The following is a 19,558-nucleotide window of genomic DNA, read 5'->3' as shown; positions in this document are numbered from 1 at the left end:
ATGTGTGACCACTAGGGGCAGCAACCAGAGAGTCCGCAAGCTGCCCTGGGAACAAGGAAGCAAAACCAAGGGGCGACTTTGAAACCAGAAGGCAAAGGTGAGTGCTTTAGCTTGGGAGGTGCGGGTGCAAAGATGGCCGCAGCCCCGCCTGGCCTTGGCTCCCTTGCACAGCTCCAATCGTGTGAGTGCTCCAGGACTGGCTCGTGCTCATTTCCCCCGATCTTTGAGTTCTCGTCCTCTTTTTTAACCTTCCCTGGTCCTTCCTCCGTCGATGACCAGAAGGGAGGCCAGACTGCAGCTTCCGAAACCACGCAGTACGTACTCCTCCCCTCCCCCCGCTTTTTCCCTGCCACCCCAGCCGAGACGCCCCCCGGGAATCCCGCTTCCCTCGCTGCAGAACCGGGGTCTCTTCTGCGCCGCCTTAAGGCTGTGGATCCTCGGGCTAAGAGGAGGAGACGGAGGTGAGAAGGGATGGGGCTGGAAAGCAAAGCCCATTCTCCAGTCTTCCCACTGCCCTCTCTGCTAATTTCCATTATGAATTATCACTGTGGGGGAACTTAATTAAAGTGAGAGCCATAACTTAATTAATCATTTTGGAACGGAGACATTATTTATGTATGTACTTAACGTATGCGTATAAGCACACACACACACACACACACACACGTATATGTTACCCTTGTACTAAAAAAGGTTTCCACCAGATACTCAGGGAATTAGGATAGGCTAAATGCACAAGTGATTCCTTTCCATTCCGTCTTCTCCAGCTGATGCCCTTTTCTACTATCTCTGTCTTTCATCATCAATCTTTCCCTGTCTAGGAGAAATTCTCTACTGCCTACAAACATGCCCATGGTCTCCCAGTCCTCAAAAAAAAATCAAACTTGATCTGTCCATCCCCACTGGCTATCATCCTATATCTTTCTTGGGATTTTCTTGGCAAAGAAACTGAAGTGGTTTACCATTTCCTTCTCCAGCTCTTTTTCCAGAGGAGGAACTGAAGTAAACAGGGTTAAGTGACTTGCCCCAGTGTCTAAGGCCAAAGTTGAACTCAAGAAGATGAACCGTCCGGACTTCAGACCCAGCACTCTATCCACTGCACCATCTAGCTGCCTGTATATGTATATAGAGATATTTAGATACAGAAATGGTATAAAAAGTGAACAAAGTGGAAAAACCTCCTTATAAATCATAATAGAAATCATAGTTCTCTTATTCATCCTCTAGCTTCCTACTTCCATCATTGATTCAGTAATGTACCTTTCTAGGTTTAATTAAATTTCTACAAAATGGTAATACATGATCAAACTTGGCAGATTGCTGGAAAACAAACGAACAAAAAAACACCTTTCTGTCAGTTTGTTGACTACACCAAACAAATTCACTTATAAATTTAAGGAACTGGTAGCAAAATTATTTCAAATGCTTGCTTTGAGGAAGCAAAGGATACACTGGACAGGCTTAGCAACGTAAGCATAGCAAGGCAGCTAGCTGGATGCTCCTTGCAATGTATTCGTCTTGACTGAGCTGCCTATTTCATACCCTCAAATTTCCCACCCCATGCCAAACAGCATGAAGAAAAACCTAGAGCCTCACCAGTTCCACAAATATTCAGCCTTATTTAAAAAATGATAAATGTCAACCCATACATACAAACATTTATCATTACCCCCCCATTGATCTATTAAAATAAGAGGAAACCTTTATAAAAATAAGTATAGTCAAGCAAAACAAATTCCCCCATTGACCATGTCCAAAAACATATCTCCTACATTTTAAGTCCATCACATTTTGTCAGAAGGTAGATAGCATCTTTGGTCCTCTGGAATCATGGTTTGCCATTTCATTTTTTCAGTTCTCGAGTCTTTCAAAGTTTTTTCCTTTATGTTTTTATATTATGTTTATGTTATTTTATAAATTTTCTCAGGTCTGCTCTCTTCACTCTGCATCAGTTTAAAGAGTGAGACAGAAGGATGTAGAGGCCCTTACTGTAGATGGCCTTCTCAAGCAGTTTATCTACAAAGACAAGAAGGATATAGGATGATAGCTAGTGGGGATGGACACAGATCCAGGGAGAGCTCTTTGAAAACTGGGGAGACACAGTCATGTTTGTAGGCAGTAAGGAAGCAACCAATTTCTCTTAGACAAGGGGAAGATTGTTGATAAATGAGAGATATGGTAGAGGGAGCATCAGCTGGAGAAGTGGAATCACCTGGATTTGTGTTGTCAAGGACTTCTCTTCATGTGAAAAAGTGAAGGAGGAGATAGTGGCAGAAGGCATCTGAGTGATACGAGATGAGATTTGGGGGAGAAGAAGGAGCCCTCTGTGAATAGTTTAGATTTTTCAGTGAAATATGAGGCAAGGTTGAAAGGGTGGGAGGAGGGAGAGGTTTGATGAGGTATGGAAAGGTTTGTAAAAGCTATTGTATGGGGGCAGCTAGGTTGCACAGTGGATAGAGCACCGGCCCTGGAGTCAGGAGGACCTGTGTTCAAATCCGACCTCAGACACATAACACTTGGCTAGCTGTGTAACTCTGGGCAAGTCACTTAACCCCAATTGCCTCACAAAAAAAGAAAAAAAAAGCTATTGTATGAATGGAATAGTGAATCAGTTAGAGAAGTATAAAAGGATTGCCTTTACACAGTGAGGGCCCAGTGGAAGTTATCTAACATAAACCTGTAGTAGACCCAGTCAGCAAAGTTTTATGATTTTTCTCCAGTTTTGCTCAGCAGTAGCAAAGGCTGTGAATAGTAGAAGTGATACAAGACTAGGGTTTAGCAGGACAAAATCTTTCATAGGTTAAAGGAGCAGAGGCTCATAAGAAAAGGTAGCAAATAATTGAGCTGGGATTTTAGCCTAGTTCTGATAATTCCAATGCCAGTATTTTTTCTATTATGCCAGACTAACTAATAACAGTAAAAATAATAAGAAATGTACTTTCTGTGGTGGTGCATTCCCGCAATCCCTGCTACCATATAGGCTGAGTTTTGTGGGGTGCATGATCTCCATTAAAGCTTGTGGATTCTGAGCTCCAACAGGGCTAAAGCCTCTCTGATTTCTCTGCTCAGACACCAGTATGGCAAGGCACTGCAGCAGGGGAGGTATGAGACCACCTAAGAAAGGGATGAACCAGCCCAGGTTATAAATAGAGCTTTTTGTATCTGAGACCCATATTTTAAAATCTTTTTTTTACTACTTTATTTTCATGAGATGTTATATTTTCCCCTCTCTACAAACAAGTGGAACTAGTTTAGAATTATCATCCTTGTTTAATAATGTGGAAAACTTGATCTGAAAAAGTATAAATGTGACCTGAGAGATAAAGCACTTAATTGAAAATCAATCCCCTTTAGCTGTTGGCTCCACAATTGTCTTGATATTCATATTCTGAACCTCAGCTTCCTAAATGTAAATTGTAAACTTAACCCCATTGCCTAGCCAAAAAAAATAATAATAATAATTTTTAAAAAATAATTTACTAAGGATAGAGTTTTCATTGATGTAAAAGTCAGTCAGTCAAACATTTATCAAGTACCTATTATGTGCCAGGCACTGGGCCAGCTCTGGAGATACAAAGAAAGGTAAAAGACAGCCCCTACTGTCAAGGCCTTCCCAATCTAACAGGAGAGGCAACATGCAAACAACTGTATACAAACTAGTTATATATAGGATAAATTTGAAATAATCAACAAAGGGAGGGCACTACAATTAAAGGGGAATCCATAAAGGCTTCCTCTAGAAAGTAGAATTTCAGCAAGGACTTGAAGGGATCTAGATAAGGCAGGAGGCAGGCATGAGGAGGGAGAGCATTCCAGGAATGGCAGGAAAATGCCTGGAGTCAGGAGATGGAGCATCTTGTTCATGAAACAGACAGAGGCTGGTGTCACAGGATCAGAGAGTAGAGAGAGGGGTTGGGGGAGGGGGGTGATGTAAGGTATAAGAAAACTAGAAACATGAGGGGTGAGGCCAGTTATAAAGGGCTTTCAATGCCAAACAGAGTATTTTATATTTTATCCTAGAGCTGATGAGAAGTCACTAGAATTTTTGAGTAGGGAGGGTGATGTGGTCAGGCCTGTATTTAGGAAGACCACTCTGACAGCTGAGAAGAGAGACTTGCGGCAGGGGGACCAACACTGAGCTATTCCAGTCTTATAAAGTGCAGATATGAGTTTGTTAAGGGCCTGCACCAAGATGGTGGCACTGTCAGAGGAGAGAAGGTTTAGTTTATGAGAGATGGTCTGAAGATAAAATCAATAGACCTTGGCAACAGATTTGATATGGGGGGAGGAGGGGTGAGACAGCAGTGAGGGTATATGACGGAGTGTCATTACATTTGAGTATGAGGTTAGGGTACTTGAGGGTGTATCAATGTGTATATTGAAGTTCCCCCTTCAATGTGTATGTTTAAGTATATTGAAGAACAGGAGTTGAGGAGGAGATAAAAGACTGTGAACCTGGCATTGAATTCATTGAGTAAAGGGGAATGTCCTGAAGATTGATAGACACTAGCCTTGAAAGTTTGGTATATAAATGCTTGTTGAATGAATTAATGGTGCCACCACCATTTATTCTAGTAAGTAGGCTAGAAAATTCTGGAAGATCTGAGTAAGATTTCCCATATCTGGAACTAGGATTCAATATATGCGTATTGCTGTATAAATGAAGATAACATTATCTCCATAGGCCAATACAAAACAAATGGATGCTGCCACAGGAATGAGATAAAATGAGAGCCTTTTGAGGAAAAATACTACTAGCACTGCCCCCAGCTTTATTTCTCTGTTTCTTTTACCATTTGAAAGAGATAAACGACTTAAGTACCCTTGGGGAACTAATAGCTAACATAAAATATGAACACAGAACTCCAATACAAGACAGTGTGTGATTGAGCTCTACTGAAGAGGTTATAGAATGTTCTTTAACTAGAATCCTGTTTGTTATGAAGTAGAGTCCTTATGGTTGTTCAGGGATACAGCAGTTTGTTGAACATATAATCAGTTTTGTTGTAATGATTGTTTTGAAAATGTGAATTTGTTCCAACCTGATTGATATATTAGGGAAATATTTGAGATTAATGCACTTTTCGTGTTAATCCATCAGGATCAAGAGTTTTTTTCTTTGATAGTTCCTTTCTAGTTAATTCTATTTCCTCTTCTGAAATGGGGTTAGTTTTGTTTTTGACGCTAAGTATTGTTTTTGACGGTATTCTGTTTCTTTTATATTCTCCATTTTGTGATCATATAAATGTGCATAATAGGTTTGCTTATTTTTGTTCTGTTTTTGTTGTGATTTCACCCTGCTCATTTGCTATTTTATTGATTTAATTTTCTGCCTTCTTTAACCAGATTAGCTAAAGGTTTGTCAATTCTATAGTTTTTTTTTAAAGCTTTTAGTTTTATATTTCTGTGGGTTTTTTGTTTTCCATACATCTTCCTCCTCTAATTTTTAATGTCTCCTCTTTTGAGTTTATTAGGTTTGTTTCTTTGTCGGCTTTCTATGTTTTTTTGCCTTGCTAATTTTTAAAAATGTATATTCAGTTCATTAATTCTCTTTTTCTATTTTATTAATGTATGTTTGTTAGGATATAATTTCTGCTGTCCTGCGGAGTTTTTTTTGCAACACAGAATATTTCTGCAGTGCTAAGAGTATTTCCTCAATAAACTGTTTTGACAGATAATGGATGTCAGAGTGTGAGGGCTGTTGTTTGTCAGGGTAACTAGTGCAACTTTGCTGCCAGGGCCATGGTCTGCAGTTGGGGAAGGGGTGCTGAGTGAATGAAAATCAGATGTTAATTCATGGAGTTGTTCCATTCTTTTGGGTTCCTGTTGTCCATGGGGATAGATGAAGTTGCTTTATCTTTGGTGCGTACTTTCTGTTTTGGAGAGGCTTGAGGAGTTGTGTGAATCATAGAAAATGGCTAATATCCTGTCTTGTTAGTCATGTGGCCCAGAAATCAGATTTAGTGATTTCTAAGATGCCTTGAAACTCTAATATGTCAATGAGGGTTGTTGCACGTTGAGTAGAGTACAAAGGTAGACTGTAGAATTTCCTCTAGATATTTTGAAAAGATAGATTCAATGGTGATAAATGTTTAATAACTGGCTCTCTGGGGGGAAACAATTTACTCAAGATCCACTTTTAAATTTAATCTGCATTTTTAGCTTTTTCTTCATCACTTTAAGACTTATGAATATTCACTAAATCAAGCCGAATTTGTAGCATTTTGCCACTTTTGGAGGTGTAAATACTCACACTGAAAATTTAACAGTTGGCCTTGGTGAGCTGCCTCAGGCACATCCCTGCACAGGTTCTTAGATGACTGGCAGAGTTTAAAGTGTGGGCCTTTTGACTAGCAGCAGAATGGCCCAGATGCACAATGGCTGTCTCTTCCAGCCCTGAGTCTATGATTCCCTAGTGGCTAGGATGTTTTTGCATTACAAGTCTTTGGCACATCTGGGTTTAGAATACAAAGCCCCAAGTCCATTTGCTTATATTCATATACTAACAGTTAGTGACAGTAAAGTCAAAGAAGAGAGTATGACTTAAAGTCAAGGCTACATTATTCAGATCTCTCCATCCCTATCTAGTGAGATGCCTGTACAATTTCTAATTTTTTTTTTTTACCGGTATGAGTTGGAATGAGCACGAACATGGTAAAATACAGCTCATATGAGTGGTTTAGCAATTGCAAAAAGCTGCTTTGAAGATGTAGGAGCATACAGGTAATTTACTAAATAAATTTGTACTGTACAGTTAAGATATTTTAATGGAATTGCCTGTTTTCCATGGTAGCATTAGTAGCCTAAGCTTCTTCAAATGGAATGAATTGTTCAGGATATGGAGGATAATGTGAAATCACTATCATTCTCTGTCTGCTTGGTTTCTTTCCCCAGAGCCAGATCCAGTTTTCATTCAAAAATTTGTTTTTTGTGGGTTGAAGGAATTTAAGTGCTTTTTAAACTCTGTTCCACCATGTGACAGAATCCACCCATATAGTTACAGTTCTTGTTGCATTCAAGAACAGTTTTGCGGCCATTACACCATAATTGTACTGAGCATTGTTGTGTGATCTGAAATGGGAATAGCCTGCTCTGGCTTTGATCGAGCTGCAAAATCAATATTCTAATGGATTTTGGGGGATAGTGTACCGGAGGAGGGGAGGTAATTGTAGTAACAACAACTAGCATTTATATAACATTTAAAGTTTTGCAAGGTGCTTTTACAAGCAGCTTATTTGATCCTCATAATAAACCTATGAAGTAGGTGCTATTATCCCCATTTTACAGATGAAGAGGTTAAATGGCTTGTTCAGGATTACACAACCAGTAAGTGTCTCAGGTAATCATTTAATTCTTCCCTACTGCCAAGCCCAGCACTCTCTCTACTCTGCCACCTGACTACCCCATTTCATTTTACTCACCTTGTGCCATTGCCATTAATATTAACAAGCATTAGAACAAAAATTAGTCTTTTAGTCTTTTGGGTTGCAGGGGGAGTATATAGGAAATGTGTTATTCTTCTTCTCAGACGTCTGCTGTTAATGAAACTTGCCTGTAACTGCCGTGGGCACCAACTGCGTCGCTGAGTAGTCACCTCAGAAGCAATGCTCTGGAAAGTGCCCCAGTTGAGACTTAAAGATTCCGAACACATGTGAGTGACGATCCAGGGGACACACTGCTCTTCCTTTCCATTTCATATGTGCCAGCCTGCCAAATAAGTGCCTATTATCAATCAGGATACAAGAAGGTTGGCAGGATTCCAAAATCCACTTACTAAAATTAAGTTTTTAAATTGGTATAACCCTGTCAAAGAAACAAAAAATAACCCTGCCAAAGGAAAAGCAAAACAAAACATAGAAAGGAGAGGTGAGGCTGAGTGCCCTGCATTCTTATACCTCTTCTGCCGTTCTTCTATCTAGACCATCTTCCAAAATCCAACCTAAATAGTTTTCCAGAAGATCTGTAGTAAGGATGGAGCAATTGAGTTAAGACCAATAAACCCATTTCACTTTCACTTTAAATGTGGATTTTGCCTTGCCCTAAAGAGTCATCATGTCCATCTCTCCCCTATCTCCCAGCCACCCCAACCTTTTCTGCAGGCTGAACATTTCTGGTTCTTTTAATTGATCCTTGTGTAGCATGAATCAAATCATCATAGACTTAGAGCTGAAAGGGTCCTTAGAAGTCATCTAGGCTAGAGGTGTCAGTGATAGTCTCATTGCAGCCTTCAAGGCTCCCTGGTGCTGCCTGAAACAGATTAAGATGTAGTTAACTGGAAAATAGTCAACAAAATAAATAAAAATATAATAAAACTTAGATAATGTTGATATGTGGTTTTCTAATTCAGTATGTTGCCCACAGGATCCTCATGTATGGTATAGTGGCCCCCATTTTGATTTGAGTTTCACTGTATTTTGACATCCACAGATCATCTGTCCTAGGTAAGTTATTAATAATGCTTTCCCCCCTCTTAGAAACAAAAAATAATATAAGCATTGTAGGGAAAAACAATAGGTAGGAAGATGAGTTTTACTTTCTACCTTCATTTATTACAAACCAGACATTTGGTGCCTGCCTCATTACTTAATGAAGCCTGAGTACTCTGAATAAACATATGGCTTCAAAATGCTGTTTCTTCTCATACCATCACTTCTCATACCTCACAGCTGGATCAACCACATTTAAATGGAGAATATAAAAAGTGAAGTATGAATTTCTAATTCAAATTAAACATGATGTTTTCCTTAATCTCCTTCTACACTAATTCATTTATTCTTATGCAAGTTTTTAGAAACATTTAGATTTTTTAAAAAATTCAGTCCTGTTACTTTCATTGTTAGAGACTTTAAACTTTAATTATCTTACATTAAAGATAGATGAGAATAAACCACAGAATTATTTTTAATTTAATTTTTAAGTTATGTTTGTCATATGTAATTGTAATATAATTATTTTTATCTCTTGGCCTACTGTCCACTAACATGTTCTTTAATTTACTTTTAGGCAACAGGGTGAATCATAGATCAAAATCTGGTATCCAGCCCCTCATTTTACATTTGAGGAAACTGAAACCCAGAGAGTTAAAGTGAATTGCCCAAGGTTACATAAATAGTAGGTCACAGAGTTGGATTCAAACTCAGATTCTTTGACTCGAATTCCAGTGCTTTTTCCACTGCACCTGGCATTCATCTGATGGGTCATTTTCAGATATGTTAGCTACATCTTCTTCCATTTGGTTTATTAGTAGAGGTTAAAGATTATTTTACTGCTGCCACTCTAACCTGGACACTTTGATCATTGAAACAATTTCCTAATTGGTCGCCTTCCCCTGTCCCCATGAAATCCATTCTGTATAAGTCCAGATTACTCTTAAGACCAATGATTCATTCATGTCACAATCCTGTCCAAAAACCTTTGGTGGCATCCAGTGACTTTTGATAAAGTCCAAGTTCTTCTGCCTAACCTTCAAGGCCCCCACAATCTGGAACTATATCCCATTTCCTATGCAAATGATAAAATTAATTTCTTTTCCCTACAGCTGCTGTGCCGTGGGTTAGTTCTGCTGACATTTCTACATGACTGCAAATCCTAGCAATCTAGACTGAATAAAGTCAAAATGAACCTAAGCAAGCATCTGCTAAAATTCTGCCTACGGAAGAGTGGCTAGTTCAGAATTCTTCGCTATTCTTTTTCAGTATCTGACCTAAAAGAACATTTTACTAGACTTTTATCTCTAAGCCATTTATTGGCTAGAGAACTCCAGTGTGTTCTACAAAATCCACTCAGTCATTTTCCATTACTGTTTTTCATCACCATTTAAGCAGGAATGGGTTCTGTCAAAGATGATGTGAAGCTCAAATGAAATAAGACATGTAAAGCACTTTGAAAACCTTAAAGAACTATATAAATGCCAGTTATTATCATTGATAGTAATAACTATTATTATTATTATTATTATTATCACCAGAATGTGATTTGGTGATTGACTTTGTTCACTGAACCTTCTATTGCATTTCTGCTGAGCTCATGCAAAGTTTGTAGAGCAATTTGGGGTGGGCTCGTCGATGTTTTAAAACTAGGCTCCTCAAAAAAACTGTATCGCCTGTTCTTAAGTTTAATCTGCATTATTAACACTTTTTTTTTTGGTGAGACAATTAAGGTTAAGTGACTTGCCCAAAGTCACACAGCTAGTAAGTGTTATGTGTCTGAGGCGGGTATTAACACTTTTTAAAGTCTAGAAATCAATAAAGGAATAAATCATTTCATGATTTGTAGCGATTGTTGATTTCCGAAGTGTGAGTGCTCACATTGAAAATTTAACGATCTCTCAAAGTTGGTTAGAGCTGGCTCCAGCACACCCCTGGGTATAGTTCAGATACTGTAAGATATATTATTCCATAAGCTGTTGAGTAATTTAAAGTAATGTGATTTATTCCCAAAAAAGGTAAATGTGTGTATATATACATATATATATGTATATATACATATACATAGCATGAGATTTTGCTGGATTCAAATTCTGTTTTTGAGATTTACTATCTATATAACTTTGGGCTAATCATATAGCCTCCCCAGACTTCAATTTCCTTAGCTTTTTAGCATTTTATGAGAGGATTAGACTCAGTGGCCTCTGTTGTCCCTTCTAACTCTAAATCTATGATCTAATGAACCTCTTTCTATTTTTTCCTTCTTTTTTCTTTTTCATATAGTTCGTATCTAATTAACTAGTACTCACCTCTGATATTCTAACTCACAGCAAGATTGCAAGAGAAGGGATGCATTTGGGAGGGAGGTGCTGTGGCTGCAGCCTACAAATCCATCATGTGGGCTTCCCCACTGAACACTGAGGTAACATCTCCGCCCTACAGAGACGTAAGAATGGACTCAGATATCAACTATAGTGTGATCTGGCTACTTGAGGTGCCCCATTGAAGTAAGAGATGAGACTGAAGTGAGTAAGTAGTGTTTGCTACTTACTCTGACGCTCTCTGAGTAATCTAAGTTCAGGACCATTGGTTGAATTTGTGACATCTTTTGCATTGTCAATATAGGAACTTAACATAGGAAGTAGAAATGCATCATTTTTAGTGTAGAATGGAAGTTCAAAATACGTACAACGCCTTTGGAAATAAACCTTTGGCTAAATGATGAATACTGTTTCTCTGGCAATATTTTATAAAGTAAAACTAAGTTAAGTGTAGTCTAGGCTCTGAGACTATTCTCCTGTTCATACTAGCAGGTTGGATTCCCAGAGATCAATTGACTATTTTCCCCTTAGTGGTCTTGGGGTAATCCTGAGATGCTGGGGACATCTGTCTAATGTTATTATTCACAAGTCTTCATCAGCATTCTTAACCCATTATTTTTCATTGATGTCAATTAGCCAGTCAAGGTTAATCAGCTTTTAGTTAAAGGTATTTACTAAGATGTATATTAAGAACAATTGGTAAAAAAAAATCCCTACAAACTCCATTTGTTGTTGTTGTTCAGTTACGACCAACTCTTTGTTACCCCATTTGGGGTTTTCTTGGCAAAGATACTGGAGTGGTTTGCCATTTCCTTCTCCAGCTCATTTTACAGATAAGGAAACTGAAGCAAGCACGGTTAAGTGACTTGGAAGTGTCTGAAGCCAGATTTGAATTCAGGTCTTCCTGACTCCAGGACCTGCACTCTATCTGCTGTACCAACTAGCTATCCAAACTCCATACTCTTCCACAAATCCATACTGAATCCAAGGGAAATTGGGTTCAAGCTTAGAAAGCACATATGACAAAAGAATAACACAACTCCTCGATGTAGTCTTTTTTCCCTCTTTGTGGGGTCCTCACAAAGATTTTCTTAGGCATAATACAGCTTTGTGCCAGGATCCCTGTAAAATTCTGAAATTGACCTTCCTTATTGTGTCCAGTTTGTCTTCTGTTCCTAATACAGACAATGCTGTTAGGCAGTGGTGTTATGAGGACATTGCTAATACATCCGTAGGAAGTTCAGAAGCTTCCAACTTTTCAAATTTGTAAGATTATCCTCTGGTCAAGGGAGGGAAAGGATGCCCACCCCCATCCCTAGCCTCAAGGAATTCCTTCTTAGGGGCTTGGATGAAGCTGCTTCCATCAAAGGGCTGGCTTGACACTGGGTGTCAGTGGGTGGAATGCTGGGTTTCTTTTCTCAACCAAGTCCAATGCACTTCCTATGTAATGTCGTTTAATTTCATTTTACAGGTTTCCCTCCTTCCAGATTGATTAATGAGGTTTTTGCCTAATGTAATACCTTTGATTAATTGACTCAATATTAGTGTTCTCACCTGACAAAGATATCAGAGCCAGGGAATCTTGTTAGTTACTTTGAGTGAGAGAGAGTAAATGATTGATTGAATCAAATTCCCCTTCTCCCCCGCCTCTCACTGCTGGGGAGGAGGGTGCCCCCCAAGAAATATGCATCCCTGGAGAAATCATTCATTTTGGAAGTGAATCATAAGTGAGTACTATCTTAAGTTAACATCATATATTCATTTTAAGAAATGATTTCTTTATTTTTATAGGGACAGAGCCTGGATGCTTGATACTTAGAATAAACAGAATGACATGGAAAATGTCAGGATTAAAGGATCTTCAAAAACCTAGTGCTTTAAAAATGCTATGGTTAATACTATGGTTCTTGCTGCATATTTCTAGTAGAAACTTCCTAATACATTTATGTTAGGTTATCATTTGTGTATAGACTAATCTTCGTGGGACAGGTTCTTAGGAAAAGCTAGGCTAGCTCCCATGGCAGGGAACTCTAGTGAATAATATTGCTTTTAGCACCCAAACAATAAAGGCTTAGGAGAGATTTTTTTTTTTTTTTGCCTTTCACTGTGGAGAGGGTTAAATTATTGTGCTTGGGGAGCTAATTAAGGAGAATCAAGCGCAAAAAACCTACTCAAAACAGATTGTCGTTAAAGTACCATTATGTAAAACAAGTAAGACTTAAGAATTTCAAAACTGATCATGAATGTTGCTATTATAGTATAAATTGTTTTCCTGTTTCTGTTCATTTCATCATTATAAGTGAATCATCTTTTTCCCATTCCACTTTTTTTTGGGACACCATAAACATGTAAAGCATCTTATAGATTTTTCAATGGGCCATTGTGACACCACCAGCATCTGAGAAGCAAGTTTATTTACTTCTTGTGATCCTGATAAGTTTGTGGTACCTCACAGTTCATAATTATAAAGAGCAATACATGGAAAACATAGCTTTACTGTTTTGTTTTTATTTTAACAGAGTCAAGATGATTTGGTTATGGTGCAACAGAGTACAGAGAGTCCAACATTCCTTTGGATTATTGTTCAGAAAAAGTTATGCCTCCAAGAAAACCCTTCCAGTACTGACCCTGTTCACAAAGGTAAACAACTAATCAATTAGCATTTTGGTAGAGATACTAATAGAGAAAATATGGACACATTCTAGAATGAAAAATTAGAGCATAAAGAAGGAGCAGAGTAGAGTAAATTTTCCCCATTCTGAAGTTTTTGTATCTTAATTTGCCAGTCAGTATATTAGGAGCAATATTTTCTTGCTCATATATCTCATGTCCCTCAATTCTGAAAAAGTAAATTCATGAGATTTTTATCCAAATCTAATTTGTGGCAGATTGCTTTCTAGTTTTCTCAGCAGTTTTTGTCAAATAATGAGTTCATTAGTTGTAGTCTTTGAGTATATTGAACGCTAGGCTACTAGGTAAATACCTTTGCTTTTGTATATCATTTGCCTAATCTGTTCCACTGACCAACTTTTCTGCTTTACGCAGTATCAAATAGTTTTGATGATCACTGTTTTATAGTATAATTTGATATATGGTACTTCTAGGCTCTTGTCATCTTCTCACTTTGTATTCCAATTATTTCTTTTGAGAATCTTGACTTTTTTTTCCCTTCACATGAATTTTGTGATTATTTTTTCTAGATCCTATCAAAGTAATATTTTGATTTTTTCAGTCCTGTGCCTGTCAAAGTGACAGTTTGATTGCTTGTCATAGGAATGAATTAATAAATTAATTTAGGTAGTATTATCATGTTTATTTATCATTTATTTAATTTATTATATAAGTTATAGTATATTATTAATTATTAGTATGTTATGTTATATATTAATGAGCTGGAGAAGGAGGGGCAAACCACTCCAGTATCTTTGCCAAGAAAACCTCAAATGGGGTCACAAAGAGTTGGGCGTAACTGAACAACAAATGGAGTTTGTAGGGCTATTTTTACCAATTGTTCTTAATATACATTATATACATATATTATATTATATAAACTATATTTATGATTAGGTAGTATTATTTTATTGACAGCCCAAGCATGAGGAATTAATATTTCTCAGATTATCTAGATCTATCTTTATTTCTGCAAAAAGTGTTTTGTGGTTGTATTCGTATAGTTCCTTTTAAGGAATTTGGCAAGTGTGATTTTGAGTGGAATTTCTCTTTTTATTTCTTCCAGCTGGGATTTGTAGGTAAAAGACTATTGATTCATGTGAGTTGATTTAGTATGCTTCATTTTGCTAAAGTTGTTATTTCAAATTCCTTTTTTATTGGGCTTTGTAGGATTGTCGAGGTAGACTGTCTTATCATCTGGCAAAACACAAAATTTTTACTATGCTTATACTAGTTCTTAGTTATGAGCCTATGTTAATTCTTCAGTTACTTTTTCTTGTTATATTGTCATAGCTAGTATTTCTAGCCCTGTCAAATAATTGTGGTGATAATAGACATCCTTGTTTTATCACTAAATTAATTGAAAAGACCTCTGTTTTATCACCATTACATGTAATTCTGGTTCTTGGTTTTAAATAGAAAAGATTTACCATAATTGGGAAAAATCCATTTAGTGTTACGTTATTTAATTTAAAAAAAAACAACAACAAAAGTGACTGTTGTCATTTTTCAAAAGCTTATGGTGTGTTTTGTTTGTTTGTTTGTTTGGGGTTTTTTTTGTGAAATCAAAGTCACAAGAGAGAGATTATGGTTGTAATGAGACCCAAAAGAAACTGACATTTTAACTTTCAGTTGGTCCCAATGTATATGTCTCTTCTACACTCAGTTACAACCTAATTTTCAGCTGAAATATCCAAAAATTAAAACAAAACATAAAATAAATTTGATAACCCTTAAAAAGAAAAAAAGTGCATTCAGCAATTGGAGACAGAGCTTTCAGGTTTTAAGCACTGTGCAGTGAAGCCTGAGAGGCAGCTGATGGAGCTGGTTCCAGTGCAAGTAAAGGAATCTATTCTAATGAGAATGGGAAACCTGTATGATTTCTGACCCAGAGGTTCTACTGCATCCCACTGAGATCAGAGCCAGGAAGATACTTAGGAACTCATACTGGTGGCTCTTAAAAAAAAGCCTGTACTATCTTATTATTGCTCTCAGGATTTTCTTCACTGAGGGAGCAGGGGTCAGGGCAGCCTTTTACCACCAAGGAACTGGTCAGGTTACATCATAAGTTCACCCAGAACAGTGGCTTCTGAGGGTATATACTGTTGGGTTTAATGGTGGGTTTCTCTCCACAGCTGAGTTTCCGTAAGCTTGGGGAGCTCTCTGGGAACTTAAAAAGTCAGCTAAGTCAGCTAAATTCTCCAGATTGAGAAGACCTTTTGTTCCTTTGTTCCTGTTTCAGCCAGCTACCCAATGGGGATCTGCAAGGGATGTGGTAAAGTTTCTAAAGGAAATGGGTTTGATAGAATTGATCTGTCCCTACCCCAACATACACACAACCTGCCATAACCTATTATCAGACTGTTCCAGGGACAATTAGATCCTACCTTTTAGGCAGAGTCCTACCAGAACAACTTCAGACTTTAATTCTGGGTCTCCTCTTCCACACAACGAGATAGGTCTAGACTGAAGAGCTAGTGAAATTTCCATAGGTTGGGACTCTTGTGGCCTGAACAAATACTGTTGTCATTACAAATAAGCACTCCCCTATTAGGTGACAGAGAAAGATGATAGCAGCTATGATAGCCTCTCCAAGAGCGAGCTTTGAGTTGTGATTCCTGAAACATGGGATTGATAAGAAAGCAATTGATGGCCAGCATATGAGAGTGTTAATAAAACTGTATAGGGAAATTCATCATTAGTGTTGTAGGGTACTTCATCACTATCTAAGACTGAGGCATCTAATAAAGCTCCTGCCCCATTTGGATCATTAAGGGGAAATCATGGAGGGAAGGGGTATCATGGGCTCTTGGGAGTCATTATCTATATGGGTCATTTCAGCAACTATGCAGGTTACCATAGGTAGAGCCAAATGGAAATCCTTAGTCTCCTGAACTATCCTATGTGATTGACACCAAACAATGTTGGGTCTCCAGGGAGGTGAAAGATGTTTCTTCTCTAGTTACGGAGATAAAAGAAACTGGAGATTTTGTTATACCACTTCCCCTTAGAGCAACCCTGTGTTACCTGTGAGGAAGGCAGGTGGCACTTGGCAGCTTACTGTGGGTTATAGAGAGCTGAACAAAGTCATCGTGCCTATCTCTATAGCTTCCCTGACCTCATTAGTGATATAGACAGGAAGCTTACGCCCAGCATCAGTGTTATAGTGGGGGAAGGGAATAAGGGAATAAGCATTTATATGGTACCTTCTGTGTGCTAAATGCTTTTACAAATATCTCATTTGATCCTCACCACAAGCCTGCAAGGTAGGTACTATTATTATCCCATTTTACAATTGAGGAAACTGCGCAAACAGGTTAAGTCACTTGCCCAAGGTTACATAGATACTAAGTATCTGAGAATGGATTTGAACTCAGGTCTTCCTGACTCCAGGCACTGTGTCACCAGTTGCCTGTTATGGGATTATTGACCCCACCAGTACCTTTTCCCCACCTCTATTCCTGTAACTGAGTTTTCTTTAACCTGGGAAGGAGAACTAGAGGTGTCAGGCCAACCCCTAACAGTATCAGTTCATACAAGTCTTCACTCATTTCTCTGAAACTCTGCCTTTCGTCATTTATTATGCCACAATGGCAGCCCAAAACATTCATATACCATAATTTGTTCAGCCATTCCCCAGTTTATAAGTACCTCCTCAGTTTCCAGTTCTTTGTCACCATAAAAATAGCTGCTATAAACCTTTTTGTACATACAGGCCCTTTCCCTCTTTATTTCATCTCTTTGTACTATAGCCTTAGTAGTGGTATTGCTGGATCAGTTTTGTTTTTCTTTTTTCTCTTACAGTAGGGTTAGGTGAAGTCAGGTGATAGAATAGAAAAAATAAATGCTTTTAATTTTTAAAAATGAAATAAAATAATCTGGAATATATGTAATGTCTAAAAATAAGTAATGCTGTGTGTAGAAAATAACCTCTGCTTTCGACAAAATGCCATATAAGGCTTTTCACTAGACTGCTATAAATTAATCAATCTTTAAAACAAATTGAATATGAATGACATTCATTCTTAGAAATCATGCCAGTTATTTTCATGAGGTCTTTGAAGGGTTTAGGTTCTTCTTAGAAATTATTATGTATTTTATGCTACAGTTTAGGTAAGCTTTATCTGTTTTTACTTTGTTTTTTTAAGGAAGGAGAAGGGAGAGACGAGCAAAGGTGAGAAAGCAATACAGCCCAGTTTTCTCTCACAATTATTCCAGCATAGATTAAGGAAGTTCAGTAGAATGAGTAGGAATCAGCAAATCCAAGGAGAAACCAAAGTGCATCATTTTCAGGGAGGAGGTTGAGCCAGGCAGAGCTGTGTAGAGCCTGCAGGACAGGACAAGGCTAGAGGCTGGGGCAGTGTACCAGGGCAAAGATCAGTGGCAGATGCAGTGCAGACAGGGCATGAGGATATATATTATGAAGAGAGCAGAAAGGAGCAAACCTGTATCTGTATCTCTCTGACCTTGTTCCAGAATAAACTAAAATTCCTGGAAGAAATGAAGTAATCTTTCAGAAATCATATTGTAAAGAAATGAGAGCTGTAGAGAAAAGAATTGGGGGAAAAAATGAGAGCACTAAAGCAAAGACTTGGCAGAATTAACAGCTTACTAGAAAAGATACTGTAGATCCTTATATGCTAGTAACAGAGTTCTTGAAAAATTAGAGTGAACCAAACATATTGATGATTCCATGAGAGATCAAAAAATATTGAGAAAAAAAATCAAAAGATTGAAAAATAGAAAAAACTGATCTCTTGAAAATTTCATTAGGCAGACAATCACAGAAATGAAAGGGGGGACATGTGTAAGTCTGATAGCTGAACGTAGAGTAGAAGGAATGATGATAGAAGGCACCATGGCACAGTGAGAAGAGGACTGGATTTTTTGTATAATAGCTTTATTTTTCTCTTCTGTTTCAGGATCCATGTCCTCTTTGTGATGAAGCAAAAGAAGTCCTCAAGCCATTAAAAAACAGGGTAATATATGTATACATAAAATACAATATGCTTTTAATGTATACCTTATATGAATTTCTTTCTTTGAAAAAGGACATTAAATAATTCCCCCCTAATTTCCTTTGTTATTTTTTTACATATTTTGATGCTGATTTTCTTAAAATTCATTAAATTTAAGAGTACTAATTTTCTTGTCCTATGACTCTCGCTATTAAAAGTAAGCTAAAATGAACTGGTAGGGGGGCAACGTTAGTGATTTTTAAAAATCTTTATCCTTATTCGCCTTGATATCTTTATGTTTCAGATCTTCACATTTCTTGAATTTATATTCAGAAACACTTCTGAACTGGTTTTCAGGAGATGATCTATTCAGGGCATATTTTGTTCTGACAGGAAACTATGAGCCCTGTTAACCCTGTTAACCAAAGAAACCACTCAGCATCAGATGTATGCCAGTTGGTAGTAGCTGGCTATCATGCAGTAAGCCATAAAGGTCATTCTTTGTAATTTTCCATTTTTATTTCTTCCAGTTTATTTTGCAAGAGGTGGACATCACTCTTCCAGAGAATTCAGCTTGGTATGATAGATACAAGTTTGACATACCCGTCTTTCATTTGAATGGTCAGTTCTTGATGATGCATAAAGTAAATTTATCAAAGCTTGAAAAACAGCTGAAGAAACTTGAACAGCAAAATAACTGAAGTAGACTCATACCAAAGTGGTTTTCCCATATTATGTAAATGTAAAATTCCTCAAGAATGTGACCGGGACTACCTTCTAAGAGTGAAATGACCAAGTTTGGCCTCAAAGAAGAGATAAGACCACTCCTCCCACAGCTTTGTAGAAATGGAGGACCATGGATGTGTAAAACTACATATAATTACAGACTTTTTTGATATGTTTTTTAGTTTTGTGGAATTATTTTTTTCTTTATACTTTTTTTTTTTTAATAAGGGATGGCTGTCTGGGATTGGGTGGGGAAGGGATATAGTAGAAAATATAGTTCATATAAAAACAATATATTAAAAACATTTAAAGTTTAGATGGCATGCAGATGAATAACCAGAAAGGATCCTAAAACTAGAAGGAAGGATGAGTACGAAACCCTAAAAGAGAGTACAAGACAAAGGAAAACGAACCAATGCCAAAAGAAGCATAGAACCCTGTGAAATCCCAAAAGGCA

General features: G+C 37.6%; 1 protein-coding gene across 7 annotated transcripts; it reads left to right on the top strand.

Moving 5' to 3' along the window:
* Positions 1–45: 45 nt before the first annotated feature.
* CUNH5orf63 (chromosome unknown C5orf63 homolog) lies at positions 46–19,273 on the top strand. Of its 7 annotated transcripts, none has more exons than XM_027869200.1 (7): positions 46–97; positions 7,529–7,651; positions 8,362–8,441; positions 10,710–10,951; positions 13,267–13,387; positions 18,340–18,396; positions 18,906–19,273. In XM_027869200.1, the coding sequence occupies exons 4-7, from the start codon at positions 10,941–10,943 to the stop codon at positions 19,074–19,076; spliced, it is 360 nt and encodes a 119-aa protein (XP_027725001.1). In that variant the 5' UTR covers positions 46–97; positions 7,529–7,651; positions 8,362–8,441; positions 10,710–10,940; the 3' UTR covers positions 19,077–19,273. The 7 variants fall into 7 exon arrangements, with proteins under 7 accessions (XP_027725001.1, XP_027725005.1, XP_027725004.1 ...); XM_027869204.1 differs by having other exon boundaries at positions 10,710–10,955; XM_027869202.1 differs by lacking the exon at positions 46–97 and adding an exon at positions 146–181.
* The last annotated feature ends 285 nt before the right edge of the window (positions 19,274–19,558 follow it).

This window comes from Vombatus ursinus, unplaced genomic scaffold, assembly GCF_900497805.2.
Source record: "Vombatus ursinus unplaced genomic scaffold, bare-nosed wombat genome assembly UNPS02014792.1, whole genome shotgun sequence".
Classification (NCBI taxonomy): Eukaryota; Metazoa; Chordata; class Mammalia; order Diprotodontia; family Vombatidae; genus Vombatus; species Vombatus ursinus.
This window is presented reverse-complemented; position numbering and strand designations above follow the sequence as displayed.